The sequence below is a fragment of the Hemiscyllium ocellatum genome, chromosome 2, assembly GCF_020745735.1.
Source record: "Hemiscyllium ocellatum isolate sHemOce1 chromosome 2, sHemOce1.pat.X.cur, whole genome shotgun sequence".
Classification (NCBI taxonomy): domain Eukaryota; kingdom Metazoa; phylum Chordata; class Chondrichthyes; order Orectolobiformes; family Hemiscylliidae; genus Hemiscyllium; species Hemiscyllium ocellatum.
In genome coordinates this window covers 135036172-135063280 of record NC_083402.1, presented here as the reverse complement: position 1 = coordinate 135063280, position 27109 = coordinate 135036172, and the positions used below count along the sequence as shown (strand labels likewise).

General features: G+C 43.2%; 1 protein-coding gene across 1 annotated transcript; it reads left to right on the top strand.

Moving 5' to 3' along the window:
* Positions 1–176: 176 nt before the first annotated feature.
* mboat4 (membrane bound O-acyltransferase domain containing 4) lies at positions 177–26684 on the top strand. The gene is made up of 3 exons (XM_060841896.1): positions 177–304; positions 10194–10418; positions 25709–26684. The coding sequence occupies exons 1-3, from the start codon at positions 177–179 to the stop codon at positions 26679–26681; spliced, it is 1326 nt and encodes a 441-aa protein (XP_060697879.1). The 3' UTR covers positions 26682–26684.
* The last annotated feature ends 425 nt before the right edge of the window (positions 26685–27109 follow it).

Below are 27109 nucleotides of genomic sequence, written 5' to 3'. Positions count from 1 at the left end.
TGTATTTTCTCAAGTGCAGTTTAAATATGGAGAAGCTATATAATGACATGTTAGTTTGGTGCTGGTGTGTGCTACAAATTATGGTTTTCTTTAAAATATTGCCACCTAAGCTTTAGCATTTTGGTAGTTGTAAAGATAATGTGCTTTAACTTGTTTTAAACGGTAGATTAAACAAGATGGATTTAGAGTTTTTACAGTCTGAGTTAGACTATTACCCAGTCACCATCCACCAATTTCTGAGTGCCCCATTTGCACTTGCTTTCTATCACCTCTCCATCACAGGACACCTTCACCTCACTGCAAGGTAAGAATGCCTAAGCTTTATCAGTAATATGTGGCACAATGCCCTATCTTTTAATTGTTAAAAGTTCTTAATTCCATTGCATATGTTCTGTGATCTCAATGTTATGAACATGTACGTTTCCAGTTGAGCAGTGGGTAACAAAGCAAGTGGAACTTTTTTGGTAAGTTGGAATAACACCATGGTATGGTTTTTGGGTTAAGGTGTATCCAATGCTGAAGGTCAAGATTTCAGTGACTTGTGTTAAAATATAATTGTTTTGCTGATAAATTGAATTCAAATCTTATGAGTTAACGTTATATTGGAATGGCATAAAAAGGAACCAGAGTGTTTTGTGACTTCATTTTGTAGACTTTTGCATTTGTAAATGCAGTACACAACTTGAGTACAGGTCTAAATGCAAGCTACAAAAGTAGAGTCATTAAAGTTTCAGGCTGATTGTTGGATGTGATCTTGCCTTTAACTGTGTTCACCTTTTAAGGACTACGTGTGCCATGCGTATACAATGTTGCAACCCTGCCTGACAACTACGTTGCTGTTGGTTTACTGAATAGTCTGTTTTATAATTTATAGTGCATTTTCCTGTTTTAAATAAACTAATTCACAGAGTTAATCCAATCCCCGATGAGCAATTAATTATCAGACCATTATTGTTAATATAACACGGGTGATTAGCATCATTGATGTTGTATGGCATTGCTGTTTGTGTTGTAAAATGTTTCTTTCACACATTTGCATTTCCAGAATGTACTCATCATGATGAAAGGTCAACAGCCTGAAACATTATCTCCATTTCAATGTCCAAAGATATTGTCTGAGCTGCCAGCTATTTCCAGCAATTTTTGATCTTCTTTCAGATTTCTAACATATACAATATTTTGCTTCTGTACAAGAATTGAGTTGTGAAGAGACAGGAGAATAACAGAAATCTAGCTTGACTGATTGTTTCTTTCAGTCCTTGAAGACTATATAAGGTAGACCTAGGAAATTAAGGAACAAACAAACATTATTTTAATTTGATTACAAAGTATATTCTTTACTCTCCTTTGTTATGTGGATCAAAATGAGAATGAGGGTTCTTTTTTTTAGATTAGATTCCCTACAGTGTGGAAACAGGCCCTTTGACCCAACAGACCAACACCCACCCTCCGAAGAGTAACCCACCCAGACACATTTCCCTCTAACTAATGCACTTAACACTACGGGCAATTTAGCATGGCCAATTCACCTGACTTGCCCATCTTTGGACTGTGGGAGGAAACCAGAGCACACAGAGGAAACCCACGCAGACACGGGGAGAATGTGCAAACTCCACACAGACAGTTGATCGGGGCTAGAATCAAACCTGGGGCCCTGGTGCTGTGAGGCAGCAGTGCTAACCACTGAGCCGCCGTGGCTAAATTTGGAACTCACTCTTGTAAACAGCTGCTGTATTTAAATAATGAGATAAACAAAAAGAAAAAACAAATAGTTGTGTGACAGCAGGGATTTGATTATCATGAAAACTGTTTAACTGTTCCAAGTGCTTTAATTATATAACATAAAATACAAGAATATCTCCTGTGCTCTATCTTATGGTGAGTCAAGGGTTACAAACTCATATGGCTCAATTAGCATTAGTGATACAAAAATATGCTGTTTACTTTTTTAAATTAGTTGAAGATAAACTAGAATTTAAACATTTGAGAGCTTTATTCCCACAACAGTTATATTTATTTTTAAGTAGAAATTTTCTGTGTGAGAGCTAATAGATATCTTAAGTTTGACAAGACAGTGATCACACATATGTTGAAGATTTTTGTCTAAGCTGATATTTCAGTATGGAGGAATGCTGTTCTGCCAATGGTGATGTCTTTCAGGTGATGTATTAAAACAGTGTTTCATGTGCTGTCTCAGATCAATGTAAAAAGTCCTTGGGCACTACTTTAAAGAAGAGCATGAGAGTCCTCCCGGTGTCCTGGGCAACATTTACACCTTCAAACATGACCACTAAAACAGTGTATTTATCATTATCATATTGCTGTTTGTGGGATCTTGCTATGCACAAATTGGTCACTTTATTTCCTGCACTACAAGCATTCTTATACTATATTGTCATTGAATGCAACTCCCTGGAGCTAAGTGACTGCCACTTCAGCTCATCTGAATTTAAGGTGATTAGTCAGTTACTTGGTCTGCAGAGGGTACACTCCTCGGTAATATATTTCAAGATTAGAGGGCACATTTTTAAAGTGAGAGGAGAACAATTTTAAAAAATAAATGAGGGACAGTTATTTTGCAATAGAGGGTGGTTTGCATGTAAAAAGACCTTCCTGAGGAAGTGGTGGATGTGGGTATAATGACAATGTTTAAAAACCATTTAGATAACCACATGAAAAGGAAAGGTTTGGAGGGATATAGGTTAGGAGCAGGCTGGTGGGACTAGTTTAGTTTGGGATTATGTTTGGCATGGACTAATTGGACCGAAGGGTCTATTTCTGTGCTGTATGGCTCTATGATTATGACTATTTCAAACATGTCTTGTTGCTGTGAAGCACTTGGAAAAGTTAGAATTTCCAAACAGTGCTACAAAAACTGAAAGGCAGTCCTTCATCTTCAAACTATAAACGTTTGACAAGGTATAAAGCTGAGAAACATAACTTCTCACATGTACGTTTTTCAAGGCCAGAATTACACGGTGACAGATGTTTAAAAGCAATAGCTAAGTGGGATTTGTGGGAATTTCACAACCTTGCTGGTATTGGGGGAGGCTCAGAAACATAGCACAGGAAGGATTGGGGTTTTGCACCCATCAAATGTGAGCTCGATCCACTAGCTGATTCCATTTTAAGGTTCCAAGGATTAGTGGCACTGGGTCAGGCATCAGGTTCGGGCAATAAAGGAAGCCCTGAAACAGAAATTGCTGGTGATACCTTGCAGATCTGGCAGCATCTGTGGAAGAAAGCAGAGTTAATGTTTCAAGTCCAGTTCCTCTTCATTAAAACCGGATCTCCAGCATTCTTTCTTTTATTGGAAATACTTCTGACTTTGGTTAAAGTGGAGGACAGTCAGTACAGAGGATGAAGGGGAGACAGGAGAATGGAAGCTAAGAGCATTCTAGTGTAGTACTGAGAGTAGGATAGTGACTGGACCTAGCAATAAGGTATGAGTGATTCCAGGACTAGTGCAGGATGCACTGGGAAATGCAACAAGGCACATATGCAAACATATAGACAGAAATACAAATACACCAGCATGCATACTCATATTTTATATAATCAAACTGCACCGCTCTATTTAAAGTTTGATTTAACAATTTATTATGGGGGATCCAAGATGGCGGCGACCCAGCAAGTCTGATTCTATAGTGCTCTTCCCAAGACTTGGGTAAAGTGGGTCACCCACCCCCACCACACTCACCAAATCATTCATAATAGCTGTTAAATTTAAATAGTTGCTTAGTATTATATTTAAATAGTCTAATATTTAGTGAAAAATGACCAAAGGGAAGGGAGCCCGCAGCTCTCAACAAGCAGGACCCCCTCCCTCACCCTCTCCCTCTTCAGCTGCAGCAGAGGCATCCACAGCCGCCCCGGGGGACTTACCGACGGTAACAAGCCTTGTAGAGATGATCACCAAGCTGGACGCGAAGATCGATGCCTTCATCGAGGAGTCCCAACATCGCTGGGAATCACTCTCGGCCGCGCTGCAGAAGCACGACCGAGATATCCAGGAACTGGAGCGCAGAGTCAGAGGGGCCGAGTTAAAGGCCGCGACCTCGGAGACGGCAACTCAATCGGCCGCGGATCAGGTCCGGACTCTCGAGCAGCGAGTCCGGACCTTAGAAAATCATATTGACAACCTCGATAATTGAGGTCGTCGAAAAAATATTCGGTTGCTGGGCCTTCCCGAACGGGAAGAGGAAGGCCAGCTTACAGCATTCCTGGAGCAGTGGCTGCCACAGCTTTTGAATCTGCATGCTGGATCAGGCCAGGTAAGGGTGGAATGGGCCTACCGGGTCACAATACGTGGGCCCGGCTCAAACCAGCACCCACGCCTGGTCCTGTTCCAGCTGCAGAGCTATAGGGAGAGGCAGATGCTCCCAGAAGCCTCAAGAAATCTCGGAAAAGACCCCCCAGCCATGATCTATAAAGGATCCAAGATCATGCTATTTCAGGATTTTTCCCCAGCTCTGGTCCGAAAGAGGAAGGCATTCGATGAAGTGAAGAAGCGTTTAAGGGACTTAAATACTCAGTACTCCTTACGTTATCCAGCGACGCTACATTTTAACCACAAAGGATCCATATATAACTTCAGTTCACCAGAGAAGGCTAAGGAATTCTTGGACTCTCTTAAATAAACTGTAAGAGATTGTGGACGCTGGTTTGCCTTTCCCCCCACTTTGGTCTATATTCCCCCCTTTTTTTTTCTTCTCTCCTTTTTTTACCTCAGTGTTTAATATTATCATGGGGGGCAGGGAGAGGGATTTGATTTTCTCCCCCCCCTCGCTTGGTTTGTTTTCTTTTATTACTTTATGTATATATGTGGGTATGTTTGTATGTATATATATGTTGGGGCGATTGGTTAATGTTGGTGGGGGGAGGTGGTTACATTATTCTATTTTACCTCTGTCTTTAGGAGCGGGGTTGTTTTTCCCCTATTACTTTGTATTATTATATCTAATTATTACTTGTTGAGATTGTAATTTTGTAGTTATATATTTATATATGGTATTAACATTCTCAAATATTTCCAGGTGTTGGTGTGGGCGGGGGTAGGGTGCTCAGTGTTAACTCTAGCTTTGTATTATATTTGAATTCTCCTCATTTTATTGAGGAGCACCTGGGTCAAAGGTGGGGCATTGGTTGAGAGAGGATAAGATGGACTTTTGGAGAGGAAATAACGCTCCCTGGGAACAAGGGGGAAAATCTCCATTTAGGTACTTTTTATATTTTTTTTATTTAGAAATAGTTTTTTATTACATTGTTGTGAGTGTAATAGAGAGCCTTTATTTTTGTAAATTTTATATGCTCCATGCTCGAGATGTTCCAGATAGGGTTTCCCCTCCCAAGGGGTCTCGGATCTGCCCAGATGATCATGGTTGATCAGTCGGTTAAGTGGTGCACCTGGAATGTCAAGGGGAGTAATTCGCCAGTCAAAAGGAAGAAAATATTATCAAATCTTAAGAAAGAAAGAGTTGATATAGCTCTCCTACAAGAGACACACCTGTCGGATAAAGAACATTTAAAATTACGGCAGGGCGGATTTGATCAGGCCTTTTTCTCTTCTTTTAGCTCAAAAAGTAGGAGAGTTGTTATTCTTGTTCGGAAGAATTTCCCTTTCAAAATTCTATATCAGATAAAAGATGAATTTGGATGATATATTTTGATTAAAGCCCTCGTAAATGGAGAGGAATATGGGATTCTAAATTTGTACTGCCCCCCGGCACACCCCTCTAAATTTATAACGGAAGCTTTTTCAAAATTGATGGCCTTTGGTGATCGTCATACAATTATAGGGGGAGACTTTAATTGTATTATGGATCCGGAAATAGATAGGATTCCCAAGAGTGCTGCCGGAGTATCTCCCAGATCTAGACAATTGGCGGATCTGAATAAAGAATTAGGATTAGTAGATGTATGGAGATGTCTTCATCCACAGGGTAGAGATTTTTCTTTCTACTCTCATCCACATAAATGTCATACAAGAATTGATATGTTTTTTGCCCCATCGATTTTTAAAAATTCTATATTATCCTGTAAAATAGGTACTATAGCGATTTCCGACCGCGCCGCTGTATATATGGAAACTAAGGCAAGGAACAATGGGACATCTGCTCGGCATTGGTGTATGGACCCCTTCCTGATAAAAGATAGTAAATTTGTAAAGTACTTCTCCCAAGAATTTAAAACTTTTTTAGAAATTAATTCAGGTACGGCTAGCAACCCATCAATGATGTGGGAGACCATCAAAGCTTATGCACGAGATTTGATCATCTCCTACTCAGCGACCCAGAAGAAACTGAAGGGAGAGCAACAGCGTCTGCTCGAAGCTCGCTTAAAAGCAGCTGAAACAGCATACGCTGATAGACCTTCTATTATAAAATTGCAAAGGATTACGGCTCTTAGGACAGCTCTAAACACTACGCTTACTCAAACGGCTAAGAGGGAAATATTATTTGCAAAACAAAGGTTATATGAATATGGCGACAAACCGGGTAGATACTTAGCATTTCTTGCAAAGAAAAAGAAGACCCCTCAGACTATTATGACTATCAAGGAAAGTACAGGTACCTTGACTCATGATCATAAAAAGATTAATGCGATCTTTAGAGAATTTTATTCTGAGTTATATAAATCGCAGGATTGTGAAGATAGGACTAGGAGAATGCAGTCATTTTTTAAAAATTTGACCTTTCCGGGCTTGACTCCGGAACAGGTGTCGGCCCTAAATGCTCCTCTAACAGTCCAAGAAATACTTGATGCAATTAGGCAACTCCAGAGCGGAAAGGCACCGGGTCCAGATGGTTTTCAAGCTGAATTCTATAAAGAATTTACAGAAATATTGGCTGATCCACTTATGGACATGTATAACTTTGCATATAGTCAGGTCTGTCTCCCACCTTCGCTGAAAGAGGCAAATATCTCTCTTATCCTTAAAAAAGGAAAAGATCCAGAAGACTGCACATCTTATAGACCAATATCCTTACTAAATGTAGATTTTAAAATCCTCTCTAAAATGTTAGCACTGAGACTAGAAAGGATACTGCCATATATTATAAAGGAGGATCAGACGGGATTTATTAAAGGCCATAGATCATCCAATAATATTAGAAGGCTCTTGAATTATGATCCAAGCCTGCCATCAGGGAAAGATACCAGGAGTAGTAATTTCATTAGACGCGGAAAAGGCATTCGATAGGGTTGAATGGTCATATTTGTTTTACACATTGGAAAGGTTTGGCGTTGGACAGGTGTTTACCAAATGGGTCTCAACATTGTATAGTGATCCCAAAGCAGTTGTTATTACCAATGGATTAAGATCGGATAGCTTCAATGTGGGTAGGGGCTGCTGTCAAGGATGTCCTCTCTCGCCATTGTTATTTACGCTAATAATTGAACCACTAGCAGAAGCTATACGGACTGATCCTAATATAACGGCCCCGAGGATTGGTACAGGTAAACACAAAATTACCCTTTATGCAGATGATGTTCTTTTATTCCTCAATAATCCTCTGATGTCAGTACCTCGTCTAATTCAAGTTATTAATACATTTAGTGCATTCTCAGGCTATAAAATTAATTTTTCAAAATCGGAGGCTATGCCAATGGGTGGCCTGGTTATGACACCCCACTTAGTGGACGGATCCCTCTTTCCCTTTCGTTGGTCCCTGGAGGGCTTCTTATATTTAGGTATTTTTATTACTCCAGTATTTGGTCAGTTGTATAGGGCTAATTTTGTGCAATTACTGGAAAGGATAAGGCAGGACCTCCAGCGATGGGGAGACCTTCCAATTTCCTGGTTGGGTAGAATAGCACTAATTAAAATGAATGTTCTGCCCCGTCTCTTATATCCTATGAGAATGCTCCCGGTGATGCTGCCAAGGATAGCCCTACGTAAATTATATGGCTGGCTGGGTTCCTTTATTTGGAATCATAGACGGCCTCTTATTAAGCTGAAGAAGCTACAGCTTCCACAGGCAAGGGGAGGACTGGATTTCCCAGACTTTAGAAAATATCAGTTAAGTTCCCTATTAAGTTACATAGCTGATTGGGTCTTGTCTGATCCACAATCAATCTGGCTGGACATCGAGGCCTCCCAAGTAAAATACCCACTTACTAACCTCTTATTCTCAGACAAGAGGAAAATCATTACAGATCACTGTAAAAACCCCATAATACTAAACACAATTAAGGCCTGGAATATAATGCGGCAAAATGAGGGTAATTTACATAAAACATCCCCCCCATGCACCGATAGTAGGGGCATGGGGATTCCAACCGGGGTTTACAGATGCCACTTTTAAACTCTGGAGATCCAGGGGTATCTCATGTTTAGGGGACCTATTTAAAGATGGGGTCCTGATGTCCTTTGAACAGCTGCGTCAGAAATTCGGGTTACCCAATGGAGACCTCTTTCGATACTTCCAAATTCGAGATTATATACAGAAAAAGACTACGTTAATAGATAGTCTTTATAAATCAGATAGAGAAGTAGGGGTATCCTCCGTCAGTACTATTTATCATTTACTACATGATGAAGTGTCGGGAGATATGGACAATCTGCTTAAAACATGGGATCAGGATTTGGGACTAGAAATCTCTATAGAAACGTGGAATGATATTTGGGAAAATGCTAGAAGAATTACTATCTGTAACAGAACCCAGGCTATCCAGCAGAAGATACTTCATAGGGCCCATATAGCACCGGCTCGATTGGCAAAATTTAAGGCAGGAGCATCTCCATTGTGTCCCAAATGCAAAATAGAGGTGGGCACTCTGGTACATTGCCTATGGACTTGTCATAAGATCCGTAGATATTGGACTAAAGTAGCAAGTACCCTGACAGATATTTTAGGAACGGAAATTAGAGTGGACCCTGTATCTCTCCTTTTGGGCTTTTCGAACTTTTCCTCCCTGGATACGCATGGGAAGAGACTATTTTCTATTCTCTCTTTCTGTGCAAGGAAAAATATTTTGATGAACTGGGTGGCTGAGGGCCCCCCTGGACTTTCAAATTGGCACAGATTAATTATGGAATATATTCCCCTTGACTTCCTTACAAATATGGTGCACCGAAAGACTGAATTATTTTATAAAATATGGCAGCCCTTTTTGAATTACATAAATGCAGATATTTCGGCCATCCTAACAAGGGCCTTTATTTAGTGAGGACTACAAACCTGGCTGCTCCGGGGCCCCTTGGGAGAGGAATCCCGCACGAATATGGGTTTTATTACATTTGATGTTAATACATTCCGAGCATGTAAGAGACTTAAGTATACACTCTGGTTAGTTATAGGTTAGATTAGTAGAATGTTGAGTTTTGGTTTTTTTTATTTTATTTTGGTTTTTGTTTTTTTTTCTTTCCTTTGTTAAATTTTGACTATTGTATATTTGATTTAATTGTACATCAATGTTTGTATTTGAGAGTTTTGTTTATTTTTATAAACTTGCAAAAATGTTAAATTTCTAATAAAAATATCTAAAAAAAAACATTTTATTACAACACTTTGGAAATAGTCTTGTGGTTTCCTGCCATTTAGATGCACAAATTTGCAACCTGAACCTCAAGAACTTACAGAGTCTCCCTTAGGTTTCCCTCCTTTCTATTTTGAGGAAGGAGAAAACAAAATCTGCAAAATAAAGAAAGAACTTGCAGTTATTTAGGACAGTTCGTGATTTCAGGGCACTCTAACGTGCTTTATAGTCAACAATGGCTTTTTGAAACTTAGTTACTGTTCTAAAGGGCAGCAATGAGATAAATGATCAAAGAATTTGATACAGAAATTGTGGCCAAGGATCTGTTGCATATATTTGAGAGGGCTGATTCAACCTCAGTTTGAACTCACAGTATTCATTCATACATTAGCTGGTATTGTGTGTTTGGGTATATGTGTTAAACACTGTTTGTATCAGTGAATGTAACATGATGCCATGTGAGAGAGTTCATAACTGTGTCCATACATGTGTGTGACTATATAAAATATGAGTATGCATGCTGGTGTATTTGTATTTCTGTCTATATGTTTGCGTATGTGGCTTGAAATAGGAGTGTACATGTCCATGTGTATGTGAGTTTGTGTATCTGTAGGTGCATGTATTTATATTTCTTTTAGACAAGCCAGTTTAAGCAATTAAGTTGCAATTCACGTAGTCTCATTTAAAGAACAGAATTTGTTATATTTTTCCAGATATATATTCCTTATGTTTGGAGGACTTCTTTTAGCGATTGTTTCCATGGGGCATTATGCCTTGATGGTGCTCATACCTGCTGTTTTTGCAGTGGTACTTATACACTGCCTGAAGCCTAGAATTGTTCACAAATGGGCTTTCCTCAGTCAGATGACATGGCAAACACTCTGCCACCTCTGGCTACACTACAAAGAATATTATCTACAAGAAGCAACAGACACCAAGTAAGTGTATCATTTATAAGTACTATTACCTGGATAATTGAGGTTCATTCTGGGGTAGGTGGGAACTCTATAAATGCGATGGCCTATACCTGAATCAGAGGGGTACCGATATTCTGGGGGTAGGTGGGTGCAGTTTGCTAATGCTCTTCAGCAGGGGGATGGGAACCTGAATTGTAGCGCCAATGTAAAGGAGGTTGAGAGTAGTGAGGTCACGAATAAAGTTTCAAGATTGCAAGAGTGTACTGGCAGGCATGAAGATGGTTTTTTAGTGTGTCTACTTCAATGCCAGGAGCATCCGGAATAAGGTGGGTGAACTTGCAGCATAGGTTGGTACCCAAGACTTCGATGTTGTGGCCATTTTGGAGACATGGATCGAGCAGAGATAGGAATGGTTGTTGCATGTTCCGGGGTTTAGATGTTTCAGTATTAAAGGAAGGTGTTAAAAGAAGGGGAGGTGTGGCATTGTTAGTCAAGGACAGTATTATGGTGGCAGAAAGGACATTTGATGAGGACTAGTCCACTGAGGTAATATTGGCTGAGGTTAGAAACAGGAAATAAAAGGCCACTCTGTTGGGAGTTTTCTGTAGGTTTCTGAAAGGTTCCAGAGATGTAGAGGAAAGGATTGCAAAGATGATTCTGGATAGAAGCAAAGTAATAGGGTAAATATTATAGGGGACTTTAACTTTCGAAATATTGATTGGAAACGCTATAGTTCGAGTATTTTAGATGGATCAGTTTTTGTCCAATGTGTGCAAGGTTTCCTGACACAGTATATAGATAGACCAACAAGAGGTGAGGCTCTTGCCGGATTTGGTATTGGGTAGTGAACCAGGCCAGGTGTCAGATTTGGAAGTAGGTGAGCACTTTGGTGATAGTGACCACAATTCAGCTATGTTTCCTTTAGCAATGGAAAGAGATAGGTATATACCGCATCGCAAGAGTAATAGCTAGGGGACAGGCAATTATGATGCAATAAGAAGAGGTTTAGGATGAATAGGATGGGGAAGGAAACTGCAGGGGCTGGGCACATTTGAAATGTGGAGCATGCGTGTCTTAGATAAGTTTGTACCGGTCAGGCAGGGAGGAAGTGGATGAGCGAGGGAACCATGGTTTACTAAATAAGTTGAATCTCTTGTCAAGAGGAAGGAGGAGGTTTATGTAAGGATGAGACGTGAAGGCTCAATTAGGGCACTTGAGAGTTACAAGTGAGCCAGGAAAGGTGGAAAGAGTAGCTAAGAAGAGCCAGGAGGGAACATGAAAAGTCCTTGGCAGGTAGGATCAAGGAAAACCCTAAAGCTTTCTATAGGTATGTCAGGAATGAAAGAATGACAAGGGTAAGATTTAGGCCACTCAAGGACAGTAGTGGGAATTTGTCCATGGAGTCTGAAGAGGGATAGGAGAGACACTAACAGAATATTTTTCATCAGTACTCACAGGAAACAGACAATGTTGTTGAGGAGAATACTGAGTACAGGCTATTAGACTAGATGGGATTGAGGTTCATAAGGAGGTGGTGTTAGCAATTCTAGAAAGTGTGAAAATAGATAAATTCTCTGGGCCAGATGGGATTTATCCTAGGATTCTCTAGGAAACTAGGGACAAGATTGCAGAGTCTTTGGCATATTGCAAAAAATATGGAGGCATGGGATCGAGGGTGATTTAATGGTTTGGATAAAAAATTGGCTAGCTGAAAGAAGACAGAGGGTACTGATTGTTGGGAAATGTTCATCCTAGTTCAGTTGCTAGTGGTGTACCGCAGAGATCTGTTTTGGGGCCACTGCTAGTTTGTCAATTTTATAAATGACTTGGAGGAAGGCATAGAAGAATGGGTTAGTAAATTTGCAAATGACACTAAAGTTGGTGGAGTTGTGGACAGTGTGGAAGGATGTTGCAGGTTACACAGGGACATAGATAAGCTGCAGAGCTGGGCTGAGAAGTGGCAAATAGAGTTTAATGCAAAAAAGCATGAGGTGATTCACTTTGGAAGGAGTAACAGGAGTACAGAAGACACTTGATTATCCGGCATATGATTATCCAAATTTCGGATAATCCGGACAAGATCGCAAGGTCCCGATGCTTGGCTAGACTATGTTATCCGGCATTCGATTATCCAAACATTAGATTATCCGAAAATAATACTCCTCGCCTATGTCATTCGGATAATCGAGGTTCCTCTCTACAGAGTACTGGGCTAATGGTACGATTCTTGGTAGTATGGATGAGCAGAGAGATCTCGTTGTTCATGTACATAGATTCCTGAAAGTTGCCACCCAGGTTGATGGAGTTGTTAAGAAGGTATATGGTGTGTCAGCTTTTATTGGTAGAAGGTTTGGGTTTTGGAGCCATGAGGTCATGTTGTGGCTGTACAAAACTCTGATGCGGCTGCACTTGGAGTATTGCATACAGTTCTGATCACCACATTATAGGAAGAATGTGGAAGCATTGGAAAGGGTGCAGAGGAGATTTACCAGGATGTTGTCTGGTATGGAGGGAAGGTCTTATGTGGAAAGGCTGAGGCTGTTTTTGTTAGAGAGAAGGTGGTTAAAGGGTGACTTAATAGAGGCATACAAGATGATCAGAGGATTAGATAGGGTGGACAGTGAGAGCGTTTTTCCTCAGATGGTGATGGCCAGCATGAAGGGATATAGCTTTAAGTTGAGGGGTGATATTTATAGGATAGATGTCAAAGGTAGGTTCTTTACTCAGAGAGTAGTAAGGGTGTGGCATGCCCTGCCTGCAATAGTAGTAGATTTGCCAACTTTAAGGTTGTTTTAAATGGTCATTGGATAGACATGCAGATGAAAATAGAATAGTGTACGATAGATGAGCTTCAGATTGGTTTCACAGGTCGGCACAACATCAAGGGCCAAAGAGCCTGTACTGCGCTGTAATGTTCTATTTTCTATCTACTAATATCTAGGCATCGACTTGATCTCAATTCAGCATAGTTATTAGCACTTACATCAAACTCATGTCTAACACCTAGGCCATTAGATAAAAAGTCTTACTGCAAATGTACAATATTGCTCGTGAGATCACATCTGAAATACTGTGAGCAGCTTTGATCCCTTTATTTAAGGAAATTTATCATTTCAGTGGAGGCAGTTTAGAGAAGGGTCACTAGGATGATTCCTGGTATAGACAGATTGTCTGATGAGCAAAGGCCAAACGAATTCGGACTCTACTTACTGGAGTTTAAAAGAATGAGAGGTGATCTTCTGGAACCATATTGGATTCTTAAGGGGCTTGACAGGATAAATACGAAGAGGATGTTTCTCCTCATGGGAGAGTCTACGGCCAGAGGGCATAGTCTCAGAATAAAGGGTCACCAATTTAAGACTGACATGAGGAACAATTTCTTCTCTCAGAGAGTTGAGTGTCTTTGGAACTCCTTTCTGCAGAGAGCTGTGGGGGCAGAGCCCTTGTGCATATTTAAGGCTGAGATAGATTCGTGATCAGAGAGGAAAACAAGGGTTACACAAGGAAGGACAGGAAAATGGACATGAGGAATGTTGGATCAGCCATAGTCCTATAGAATGGTGCAGCAGGCCTGAGGGACTGGACAGCTACTCCTGTTCCTATTTCTTAAAATTTAATGCTCTTATAGAACAGAGCAAGAGTGTGCTCAAGTGGGGAATTCTCATAAAACACAAAGTGATCGAAGAATCTGACAGCACAGGCTCATTATCAGTTCCCAGTTCAGTTTCCTGCCCAGACTGGCAAATAGCCAACAGTAGGAGACCAGAGTTGAAGATTGTTTGTGATGTTCATGAATGCCTGAGACAGAGTTGAAGAGGAGTATTGTCTCTCAGACGATAGTTAATCTGTGGGGTTCTTTACCACAGAGGCTATCAATGCTGGGTCAGTAAGTATATTCAAGACTAATAAAGATGGATTTTTAATCAGTAAGGAAATGAAGACTTATGAGAAAAAATCAGGAAAGTGGAGTTCAGATTATCAGATATCATTGAATGGTCGAACAGACTAGATAGGAAATGGTCCATTTCTGCTCCAACGTCTCCTTGTCTAACAGCCTGGGTGTTAGACATGACTTTAGTATTTAGGCAGATCTCTTTGAACTCTGATGCATTCTACTCCACAAGCTGCATTCTAAAAACCACTTAACCTTTTTAATCAACTGTTCTACCTCCATTTAGCTGTCAGCATTGTTACAGCAGAATGCAAAAGTTAAAGAGTTTAAAAACTGGCAGCAGTCAGAGTTACATGCCCAAGTTAATTCAATACAAATATATTGCAAATAAAGTTTTGAGCAGTTGTCTCTAAAAAGAAAAATGACAATTGAGAAAACAAGACACATTCAAAATGTAAACATGCTGATGCGGTTACTTCTTGTGAATTTATTTTCATCCAGAAAATTACGGTAACTCTTTGACATATTACTCAGTTAGAACTTTCAAATCAGTAAGCCAGTTTGGAAGCATAAGAAAGGCAGATCAACTCTAATAGAGTCATGAAGTACCTGCATTAAGAAGTCCTATTATGCAGTAGTTTGCGTTCATTACGCTCCTACTTAAATTTAAGATGAGGCTTCCTCTCCCTGCATTTCCTGGGGCAGGCGATAGCCTAGGGGTATTATCACTGGACTATTAATCCAGAGACCCAGGTCATGTTCTGGGGGTGCCACATTTGAAACATGCCATGGCTGATGGTGGAATTTGAATTCAACAAAAATCTAGAATTAAGAGTCTAACGATGATCATGAAGCCATTGTTGATTGTTGGGAAAACTCACCAGGTTTACTAATGTCCATTAGCAAAGGAAACTGCTACCTTTCCTGGTATGGTCTACATGTGACTCCAGACCCACAGCAATGTGGTTGACTCTTAGCTGCCCTATGGGCAAGAAATACTGGCCTAGCCAGCAACATTGTCATCCCATGAATGATTTTTTAAAAATTCCAAATAATTCATGGGCAAAGCCAGTATAGTATGTGCTCCAGTAACAACAGGAACATTGAGGCATCCATAGACACAGTACCATGGAAATATCTCCCAGCACCAATTGGAAATAGACCAAAAAAAATCATTAATAAAAGTGAAAGAGACCAAAATAAGCATTGCTCCAAAATTAATATATCTGAAATGCACAACCAATATATTAAAAAAATGTGCTGGATGTCCTGTGTCATTACAAACAAATTTGAGAAGATCAATGAGATTGACTTGATTGAGTAGCAAATGAGAACTTTGTGGAAAATTGCATTAAGTCAGTGGTCAACATTCTGCAATTGATCTGCCAAAGGGAAGACAGCGTTTTTTTATTCATGTATCTGTTAGTTGTAACAATTGCCATGATTATTAATAAATGTGTTCTGGCTTCCCTTTGGCCTTGAAGACAGTCAACACTCAATACTGTCACACTGCACTATCACTCTGAGCTGAACAATTTAATAGTGTATCAAAGGTACCAGAATGATTCAAGTGCTTGTGTGATGGATGAACCTTTGGCACACCAGTGTGATCTATTCTGCTCGGATCCTCTGTGCACACCTTATCCACCAATGGACTGAAGTGCAACCAAAAGCACAACAAAAGATTTTTCAAATAACAGAAAAGGGCATGCAAACACTCACAACCAGGATAGTATACTCCTCTCTGTAAGTATGTTGGGTTAATTCTTGAGTTAAACTCGCACAATTACATCCTCCCTCCTTAAATGCAAGATAAGAAACCTTTAAACATTTACTTGTGTTCCATTAATTACCCTACCTGTCAGAATTAATTATCTCTTCCCAATTATTCTTGACTCAGTTGAGATACTAGGAGAAAGTGAAGATTGCAGGTGCTGGAGATCAGAGCTGAAAATGTGTTGCTGGAAAAGCGCAGCAGGTCAGGCAGCATCCAAGGAGCAGAAGAATCGACGTTTCGGGCATGAGCCCTTCCTGAAGAAGGGCTCATGCCCGAAACATCAATTCTCCTGCTCCTTGGATGCTGTTTGACCTCCTGCGCTTTTCCAGCAACACATTTTCAGCTCAATTGAGATACTCAACATTTCAGAAACTTGGCTGCATAAGCCAAGTGTGTACTTGTCGAGACAGGTCTTCGGCCTCCAGTCTGGATAAATACACAGCTTTCATGACCATTTTCTTTGCTTTACCTTCACTGGAGCCACCACACCTACATTAGGTACTCCATGTTGAATAGGTTCAATGTCTCCATGGACCATCACTCCATCCAAATGGACAAAAGGCAATGCATGAGTGTCACCTTCTCAAGTGCCACTTCAGCAAAAAAGACAACAACTTTTCTTTCATATGAAGCAATTTAGCACAAAAGGAAACACAGACAGGTAGCTTAGCAGACCCAAAGATCATGAGGCAGGAATTCTTCACTCTAGTGGCATCAGGTCAAAACAAACAGATGAAAATTAAGGACAAACAAGAATTATATACCACGTGGGTTATGTTAGGCTGAGAAATCCCTTTAACTGTCTGCCCTCCCTTCACACGAGATTTTTTTTCCACCAACGACACAACGTATTTCCAATGAGAGTCCATTCAACTACTTCAGTTGCCCTCCCTAAACATTGCCATCTGCTGGTCACATTCCTACTCAGAACTGCTCAGCTCCCTTGCATGTCCACAATCACCATGGCTTTCTTCTGCTGGAGGTCCCATTACATAGCGAGAAGGAAATTGAAAAGGGAAAGTAGGTTTGGACATGGCAAGGTGCTGCGTGAATGTCAAAGCTGGAACAAATGCCAGCATCATATTTGACAAACACAGTACATGAACTTGAAGAAACAGTATTGCATGGAAGACAAAAGGGGAAGCATACTTAGTGGGGCAAGTGTGAATTCCAGTCATTTGTGCGTTCCATTACATTCAGTCCAGGACCTGGGCTTTTCCTAAAGGTTTGGGCACGAATAGTTTGGGCAGTTAATCCGATGCAAATATCTGTGCTGTTGTAGTCCAGGGATTGAATCACAGTCAGTTGGATAAGGATGGTTTGTACATGATTTGAAGGTTTTAAAAGTCAATCCATGCCATTGTTGAGGCTTTGGGCAGTTCGGATCTGGGAAGTGGCCTGGTTGTATTCACTGGGGATGAGGGAACGTCATAATGAGTGGGTTAATTGTAGATCGTTGGCTGGAATTTGGAGGGGGAGACTGCTTGGAATCAAAGTGGGGGTGCGGCTGGGTGGTGGGGAAATGGTGGTGTTGGTTAAGGTGAGGCATATTCACTCATCCTTGACATGGGGAGGGTACAAGCTCAGCAAGGGTATTGTTGCGTTAATAGTCAGAGGCTCTGGGGGTAAGGCAGGGACATGTAAAGAGGCTCAAGCAAACTGGGGGATGTGATCATCAGGTGCACAGAGATCGCAAAATATTGGAAGACTTGAAGAATGGGGTAACCTGTGGGACACAGACAGAGCCTTGTACTACAGCAAATGCAAAATTGAAACCTCACCAGATTAATCCTCAATCCATCCATCAACATCCTGGAGTGTTACCACTGACCAGAAACTGAACTGAACTAGTCAAAGTGTCGACAAAAGCAGGTCAGAGGTGAGGAATACTGAAGTGAGTAACTCATCTCCTGACTCCCCAAAGCCTGTCCACCATTTGTGAGGCACAAGTCAGGAGTGTGATGGAATACTCCCCACTTACCTGGATGAACACAGCTTAAACAATACTCAAGGAGAAATTCACCAATTCTCCTAAAACAACTACGTACAACTACTACTGTCTGGAAGGACAAGGGTAGCAGACACAACAGCAAGTTCCTCTCCAAGCTAATCCCCATCCAAACTTGGAACTATATCCTATCTCTAAACAATTGCTGGGTCAAAATCTAACAGCACTGTGCAAATACCTTCTCCAAACTGACTGCAGCAATTCAAGACAGCAGCTCATCACCACCTTGTCAAGGACAATTAGGAATGGGCAATAAATGTCGGTCCAGCCAGCATCACCCACATCCCTGAATTCATTTTTAAAGATCAATTGTGTAATATGGCTTCGATATTGACAAAGTGGCACCCGGGGGGGGGGGGGGGGGGGGGGGGGGGGGGGGCAGAGTTGGGGAAGGATTAAGCCTCCAGGATTGAAAGACATCATTTTGCAGCTGTCATATACTGCACAAGACAAAGGCTGCTGGGAGAAGATTCCTGTTGTTGGGCTGTTCTTGTAGGTTTCACCAATTGGATAACCCAGGCTTTGACTTCTCCTCTACATAGAGCAAAGAACAAAGAAAATTTACAGCCCCGGAACAGGCCCTTCGCCTCTCCAAGCCTGAGCCGATCCAAATATACTGTCTAAACCTGTCAGTCAATTCCTAACCATTTGTATCCTTCTGCTCCCCACCTACTCATGCATCTGTCCAGACACATCTTAAATGAATCTACGCGTTCCAAACGCCCCCCACCTTCTGTGTGAAGTACTTGCCACGTGTATCCCCCTTAAACTTTCCACCTCTCACCTTGAAAGCATGACCTCCCGTTATTGAATCCTTCACCCTGGGAAAAAGCTTGTCTCTACCCACCCTGTCTATACCCTTCATGATTTTGTAAACCTCAATCAGGTTCCCCCCCAATCTCCATTTTTCTAGTGATAATAAACCTAACCTACTCAAACCTCTCTTCATAGCTAGCACCTTCCATACCAGGCAACATCCTCGTAAACCTTCTCTGCACCCTCTCCAAAGCGTCCACATCCTTTTGGTAATGTGGTGACCAGAACTGTACAGAGTATTCTAAATGAGGCCAAACCATACCTTCTTTGTTGTCCTCAATGTCCCTGATAGTCAGCTGTAGTACTTTGACTTCAATCAAATCAATGTGCTCCTTGGAGTTTGGAAGAATGAGAGGAAACAGATGTTGGGGGCTTGACAGGGTAGGTACAGAGATGTTGTTTCCCTTTCTGAGAGAGTTTAGAGTTTAGTAGTCAGTCTGTGGATTTCTTTACCGCAGAGGGCTGTTGGGGCTGGGTCCTTAAATATACTCAATGCTGAGATATGCAGATTTTTAATCAATAAGGGATTCAAGAGTATTGAGGCTAAGGTCGGAAAGTGGAATTGAGGATTATCAGATCATCCATTATCTCATTGAAAGGTAGAGAAAACTTGATGGGCCAAATATCTTAATTCTGTTTTTACATCTTATGGACTTATTGACTAAGAATATAACCAGATAGAATCGTAGAGATGTACAGCACAGAAACAAACCCTGTAGTTTTATTTTTTTTTCTTTTTCTGTGATGTGGGTGTCACTGGCTGGGCTTAGCATTTATTGCCTGTCCATAGTTGCCATTGAGAAGGTGGTGGTGACCTGACTTCTTGAACCACTGCAGTCCACTTGCTGTGGGTTTAACCACAATGCTGCTAGAGAGAGAATTCCAGGATTCTGACTGAGTGACAGTGAAGGAACGGAGATATATTTTCAAGTCAGGATAGTGAGTGGCTTGGAGGGGAACTTGAAGGTGGTGTTCCCATATATCTGCTGCCCTTGCCCTTCTTGATGGAAGTGATCACGGGTTTCGATGGTGCTGTGTGAGGATCTTCTGTGAATTACCACAATGCATCTTGTAGATAGTATGCAATGCTGCTACTGAGTGTCATGGTGGAGGGAATGGATGCTTCTAGATGCAATGCTAATCAAGCAGACTGCTTTGTCCTGGATGGTGTCAAGCTTCTTAAGTGTTGTTGGAGCTGCACCCATCCGGGCAAGTGGGGAGTATTCCCATCAATCTGATGATGGTGGAGTGGCAGGAGAGGTGGATGGTAAAGTCAATAATGTCAAAGGCTGCAACTGGGTGATGAAGGCTGATGACGGGTTGTTTGCCTTCATCACTATTATAAAGGATGCCATCTTCAGTAAAAGCAGTTTCAGTTATGGTTGGAGGTGAAAGTGATGGGAGCGCTATAAACATGGAATTCGTGGAAGGATTGGCACAAAAACTGAACACAACAGCTTCAAGGACTTTGGAGAGGAACCAGAGTTTGGAGATGGCATGGCAGTTTGCAAGGATGGTGGGGAAAGTAATTTTTTTGAAGACAGAAATATTGTCAACTGATGTAAGGAACGAAGGCCAGTACTTGAAGAGGGAGAACAACGTGGAAGTCAAGAAGGGAAGTCGTGTGCTCCCTAGTTTTGTGAGAATAGCGTGAAGGGAGCAGTAGGTGGATCATATGGACAACTTCAATGTCAATGGGGAGATAGGAGTGAAAGCACAGGAAGATACAAGTTCAGGGTTAGGGAATGGGGAAACATTAGAAGTTAGCTTGGTGGTGTAGGGGAAGGACGAGAAGTGGAAAAAGCAGCTGTTCAGTTGATCTGAATCTCAGCAGCAAACAAATATCAGAGTTCTTCACACATATTCTTAGAACTGAGGCTGGAGAAGTATTAGAGAAGGTAACTTGCAGTAGAGAAAATGAGGCGGATGTTAATATTGCATTTAAGGATAACCCTGGAATAGTTAGCAGTCTAAGGAGACAGGATTAGAACCCTGTCTGTTTCCATGCTGTATATCTCTACGACTCTGTAGATCTGGCAATGAATGTCTAAATCAGTTATCGACCACATCCATTCAAATCTGTGATGCTTGGACGTAAGAATGTGGAGATGAAGGCTAAACTGTATTGAATGAGCAAGTTAGATTTAGACTTAGGTTCTATTGTCATTGTATTTAAGTACGGGGTACAAGAGTGCGGTGAAAACTGTAACATGTCACCACACACGGCATCTTCTGAGGAACAAGGTCCCCAGGCACAAAATTTAAGTTACAGAAATAGAAAAATAAAGAAATGAGTTTAAGAATTCAGCACTGCAGTCCTCTTAGCATAAAGGAGAAAAACAAAAAAAAAAGTTAAAATGTCAAACATTACAGTCCTTTCTTAAGCCATGGGCCTGCAGAAGCTCCAAGAGGGCTCGCTCTCCCTCCTCGCTGGCCATGCTTTCACTCACACTAGGCTAAGACATGGCCAGGCACACAAGGCTTCAGCCCTGACCTCTGTATCACCAAAGACTGCTGCTTCCGCCATCCCTCACCACCATCCACTGAGCCGTCATCCCTCATTGCCATCCCTTACCACCATCCACTGAGCTGCCATCCCTCACCGCCATCCCTCACCACCATCACTCAACGGCGACCATTTCCGCCATCCCTCTCCGCTGGCCACCAAGCCACCATCCCTCACCGCTGGCCACTGAGCCACATCCCTTTCCGCCGGCACCGAGCCACCATCCCTCACTACTGGCCACTGAGCCACATCCCTTTCCGCCGGCACCGAGCCACCATCCCTCACCGCCGGCCACCAAGCCACCATCCCTCACCGCCAGCTACCGAGCCACCATCCCTCACCGCCAGCTACCGAGCCACCATCCCTCAACGCCGGCCACCAAGCCACCATCCCTCACCGCTGGCCACTGAGCCACATCCCTTTCCGCCGGCACCGAGCCACCATCCCTCACCGCCAGCTACCGAGCCACCATCCCTCACCGCCAGCTACCGAGCCACCATCCCTCACCGCCAGCCACCAAGCCACCATCCCTCACCGCCAGCTACCGAGCCACCATCCCTCACCGCCAGCCACCAAGCCACCATCCCTCACTGCCAGCTACCGAGCCACCATCCCTCACCGCCAGCCATTGAGCCACCATCCCTCACTGCAGCCCACCAAGCTGCCATCCCTCACCGCCAGCTACCGGGCCACCATCCCTCACCGCCAGCTACCGAGCCACCATCCCTCACCGCCAGCTACCGAGCCACCATCCCTCACCGCCAGCTACCGAGCCACCATCCTTCACCGCCAGCTACCGAGCCAGCATCCTTCACCACCAGCTACCGAGCCAGCATCCCTCACCGCCAGCTACCGAGCCACCATCCTTCACCGCCAGCTACCGAGCCACCATCCCTCACCGCCAGCTACCGAGCCACCATCCCTCACCGCCAGCTACCGAGCCACCATCCTTCACCGCCAGCTACCGAGCCAGCATCCCTCACCGCCAGCTACCGAGCCACCATCCCTCACCGCCAGCTACCGAGCCACCATCCTTCACCGCCAGCTACCGAGCCAGCATCCTTCACCGCCAGCTACCGAGCCACCATCCCTCACCGCCAGCCACCAAGCAACCATCCTTCACCACCAGCCACCGAGCCACCATCCCTCACCGCCAGCCACCAAGCCACCATCCTTCACCGCCAGCCACCAAGCCACCATCCCTCACCGCCAGCCATCGAGCCACCATCCCTCACTGCAGGCCACCGAGCTGCCATCCTTCACCGCCAGCTACCGAGCCACCATCCCTCACCGCCAGCCACCAAGCCACCATCCTTCACCGCCAGCCACCAAGCCACCATCCCTCACTGCCAGCCATCGAGCCACCATCCCTCACTGCAGGCCACCGAGCTGCCATCCCTCACCGCCAGCTACCGAGCCACCATCCCTCACCGCCAGCCATTGAGCCACCATCCCTCACTGCAGGCCACCAAGCTGCCATCCCTCACCACCAGCTACCGAGCCACCATCCCTCACCGCCAGCTACCGAGCCACCATCCCTCACCGCCAGCCACCAAGCCACCATCCTTCACCGCCAGCTACCGAGCCAGCATCCCTCACCGCCAGCCACCGAGCCACCATCCTTCACCGCCAGCTACCGAGCCACCATCCCTCACCGCCAACCACCAAGCCACCATCCTTCACTGCCAGCTACCGAGCCAGCATCCCTCACCGCCAGCCACCTAGCTGCTGCCACCAACCGTATATCACTGGGTTCCGGCCGCTGCCCGCTCTGTCACTGCTGTTGCCTCCACAACCTCCAAAAGATAAATAATAAACACTGAAAACTTTAAAAAAACTGAGGAAAGAAGAAACACAAGAAAAGTGAAAAAGACAGAAAAGGAGAAAATGGAAGCGGGCGGAATGGATGAGATCCAGGCTCAGGAGCCCGGGCTTAGCCATCTTGAAACACATTTGCATTTTAAAGCACTGGACCCATTCATGGCTCATTCAGTCAAAAACAGGAATGAATTGATTTATAGATGCTGATGAACCTCATAACTTGTGCTAGCATAGTCAGGTTCAAAGAGGTTGTAATTAGGATTAAATGGTGATGTCACACAAATCAACAGTTGCAGAATGTCATGTTGAACAGAAGGCCAGATGCGAGATTAGATTACAGTGTGGAAACAGGCCCTTCGGCCCAACAAGTCCACACCGACCTGCCACCCACCCATACCCCTTACCTAACACTACGGGCAATTTAGCATGGCCAATTCACCTGACCTGCACATCTTTGGACTGTGGGAGGAAACTGGAGCACCCGGAGGAAACCCACGCAGACACGGGGAGAACGTGCAAACTCCACACAGTCGCCTGAGGCGGGAATTGAACGCAGGTCTCTGGCGCTGTGAGGCAGCAGTGTTAACCACTGTGCCACCGTGCCACCCACTAGACAGACAGGACTTTGAAATTACCACTGCAGGTGAAGTGGGAAAGCATATTACCCCAGGGCAGATACTGTAAGAGGGTGCATACATGTAACTTTACAAATGTGGTAGAACAAATTGAGAAAGTTGTTAAAAAAAAATGTATGTGATACTCAGCTATACTAATAGACCATTGGCACTCGAGGGCAAAGGAATTATGCTTAATCTTTATAAGACACTGCTCAGGCTTCATATTAAGTCCTGTGTTCATTGCTAGGCACCACACCTTAGAAAGTATGTTAAAGACATTTAGGGCGGCACGGTGGCACAGTGGTTAGCACTGCTGCTTCACAGCACCAGAGACCTGGGTTCAATTCCCGCCTCAGGCGACTGTCTGTGTGGAGTTTGCACATTCTCCCTGTGTCTGTGTGGGTTTCCTCCGGGTGCTCCGGTTTCCTCCCACAACCCAAAGATGTGCGGGTCAGGTGAATTGGCCATGCTAAATTGCCCGTAGTGTTAGGTAAGGGGTAAATGTAGGGGTATGGGTGGGTTGCGCTTCGGCGGGTCGGTGTGGACTTGTTGGGCCGAAGGGCCTGTTTCCACACTGTAAGTAATCTAAAAAAAAAGAGAATGACTGGAATGCTCCAAATATTGAGGGCCTTCCATTATGTGGTGAGTCTGGAGAGTTGAGGTTGTTTTTTTTTCTCTCTTTTTTTCTTTTTCCCCACACTACCACCTGACAGCAGTAGTGAGTATTTTTCCCCCCCCACCCATGTATTGTGTGTGTGTGCAGGTAAGAGTTGGGGTTGTTATTTTGTAGACAAATTTAATGGAGATGTTAAAAATTGTTAAAGGTTTTGATAGAATGAAAAAGGAGAATTTGTTTCTCGTGGTGAAAGAGTTGGTAACCAAGGCCACAAATTTAATGTGATTAACAAAAGAACCCAGAGCAAACATGTTTTGATACCTCCAGACATTGTGATCTGGAATGCACTGTCTGAAAGGTTCATAAGGCAGATTGTGGGCGGCACGGTGGCACAGTGGTTAGCACTGCTGCCTCACAGCGCCTGTAGACCCGGGTTCAATTCCCGACTCAGGCGACTGACTGTGTGGAGTTTGCACGTTCTCCCCGTGTCTGCGTGGGTTTCCTCCGGGTGCTCCGGTTTCCTCCCACAGTCCAAAGATGTGCGGGTCAGGTGAATTGGCTAAGCTAAATTGCCCGTAGTGTTAGGTAAGGGGTAAATGTGGGGGTATGGGTGGGTTGCGCTTTGGCGGGTCGGTGTGGACTTGTTGGGCCGAAGGGCCTGTTTCCACACTGTAAGTCTAATCTAATCTAATTCAGTCGTAAATTTGAAAAGTTAAACCAAGAGGATAAATACTTGAAGGAAACATTTGGCAGGGTTGTGAAGAAAGAGCAAGGGATTAAAATTAATTGAATAGCTCGACCAAAAACTGAGCCAAATAACTTCCTTTCCCACAGTGCCCTACTTTGGTTCTATGGTAAGAACAAATTAATCTTTGCATAAACAAAAGACTAATATCTGGAATGGACTCAGAGTAACCAGGGTAAAAGACCGAAGGCAAAGGAAAAAGAGTTAAGCACTGCAACTGAAAGACTATGTAGTTCTGTGAAAGGATGAGGGAGGGTTGAATGATCACTCTCTTTAACTATGACAGGGAATATCAATTGTTTAGGGATTTTGCCCCTGAGTGTTATGTTTGTTGAGCAAAGAGATCAATAGCCATGGGAAAATAAATCTTAAAAACTGTGCATTTTATCTGCTGCTCACATCCAGTATTTGAATTGTTTTTAACAGGTTGCACTACTCCAGCAACTGTTGTACACACAAACGTTAGTGTCGTACATCACTATTGAAATGAACTATGCTTGTTTTCACATTCAGGTTCAAAATAGCCCTGTCATCTCTAATGCTGTTAACCCAACGAGTGACATCAGTGTCATTGGATATTCTTGAGGGCGAAATCAAGATCCCAGCTCGAAAATTTCAGCAAAATTGCTTTGACAATGACACCCTCTGTTATTCATTACCGTACCTCAGCTACATGCTATATTTCCCTGCACTGCTCGGAGGGCCTCTGTGTTCCTTTCAAAGGTTCAAAACTCACGTGGAAAATCTTAAGAAGTCTGATCAGAAATGTATTGCCAAACCCTTATGGTCTTTCTTTTATAAGTGCATACAGTTTTTTGTGTTGAATATGCTCAGAGTGGCTGTAAGGAACTGTGTTAGTGTGATTAAACATCGTGACCAAAAATCCACTCAGTGGAATGTTCCTGAAGATATTTTCATGATTTGGACAACAGCTTTAATTTTCAGATTAGCATATTACTCTCAATGGCTTCTTAGTGAATCTCTTAACAATCTGGTTGGCCTGGGACTGGAAAATGACACTATTCAACAGTCTACCCTCTCCGATACTGATATCTGGACACTTGAGACAACTAATAAGATATCCGAGTTCGTTCGAGTATGGAACAAAACCACAGCAGGTTGGCTAAGGAGAATGGTGTTTCAACGCAGCAAAGTTCAGCCTTTCATATCAACATTTATCTTTTCAGCTTGGTGGCATGGCCTTCATCCTGCCCAGATCTTTGGATTTCTGTTGTGCGCTGCTACTGTAAAAGTAGACTATCGTGTTCACCAATATATGGTCCCACTCACTGCGAGATCAAGGTTCCTAAGGTTATTCTATAAAATTGTGACATGGATGCAAACTCAACTAGTCATTGCATACGTTTTAGTCGCTGTGGAGTTGAGGACCCTTTCTTGTGTATTGGTGCTGTGCAAGTCTGTGTGTGTTGTCAGCCCATTAGTGTACATACTGATGCTAATAGGTATGCCAAAAAAAGCCAAGTAAAAATTAAAGAGCATTGTCAGTTTACCATGTACACTGTGTTCCTTTCATCTAATTAACGTGGGATCACATGGTTTTCAAATCGTTTGCTCTTTTCATAAGTGCCTGAAGGCTGTGGATGGCACTTAGAGTCATAGAGATGTAAGCACGGAAACAGAACCTTCGATCCAACTGGTCCATGCCGAGCAGATATTCTAACCTAAACTAGTCCCACTTGCCAGCACCCAGCCCATATCCCTCTAAACCCTTCCTATTCATATAACCATCCAGATGCCTTTTAAATGTTGGAATTGTACCACCCTCCACGATGTGCTCTGGAAGCTCACTCCATACACGTACCACCCTCTGCATGAAAAAGTCAGATGTTTTTGTGAATTAGAAACATTACTGTGCCGGTCTTGCCGGTCTGTTCAGTAGGTGGGCACGCTAGA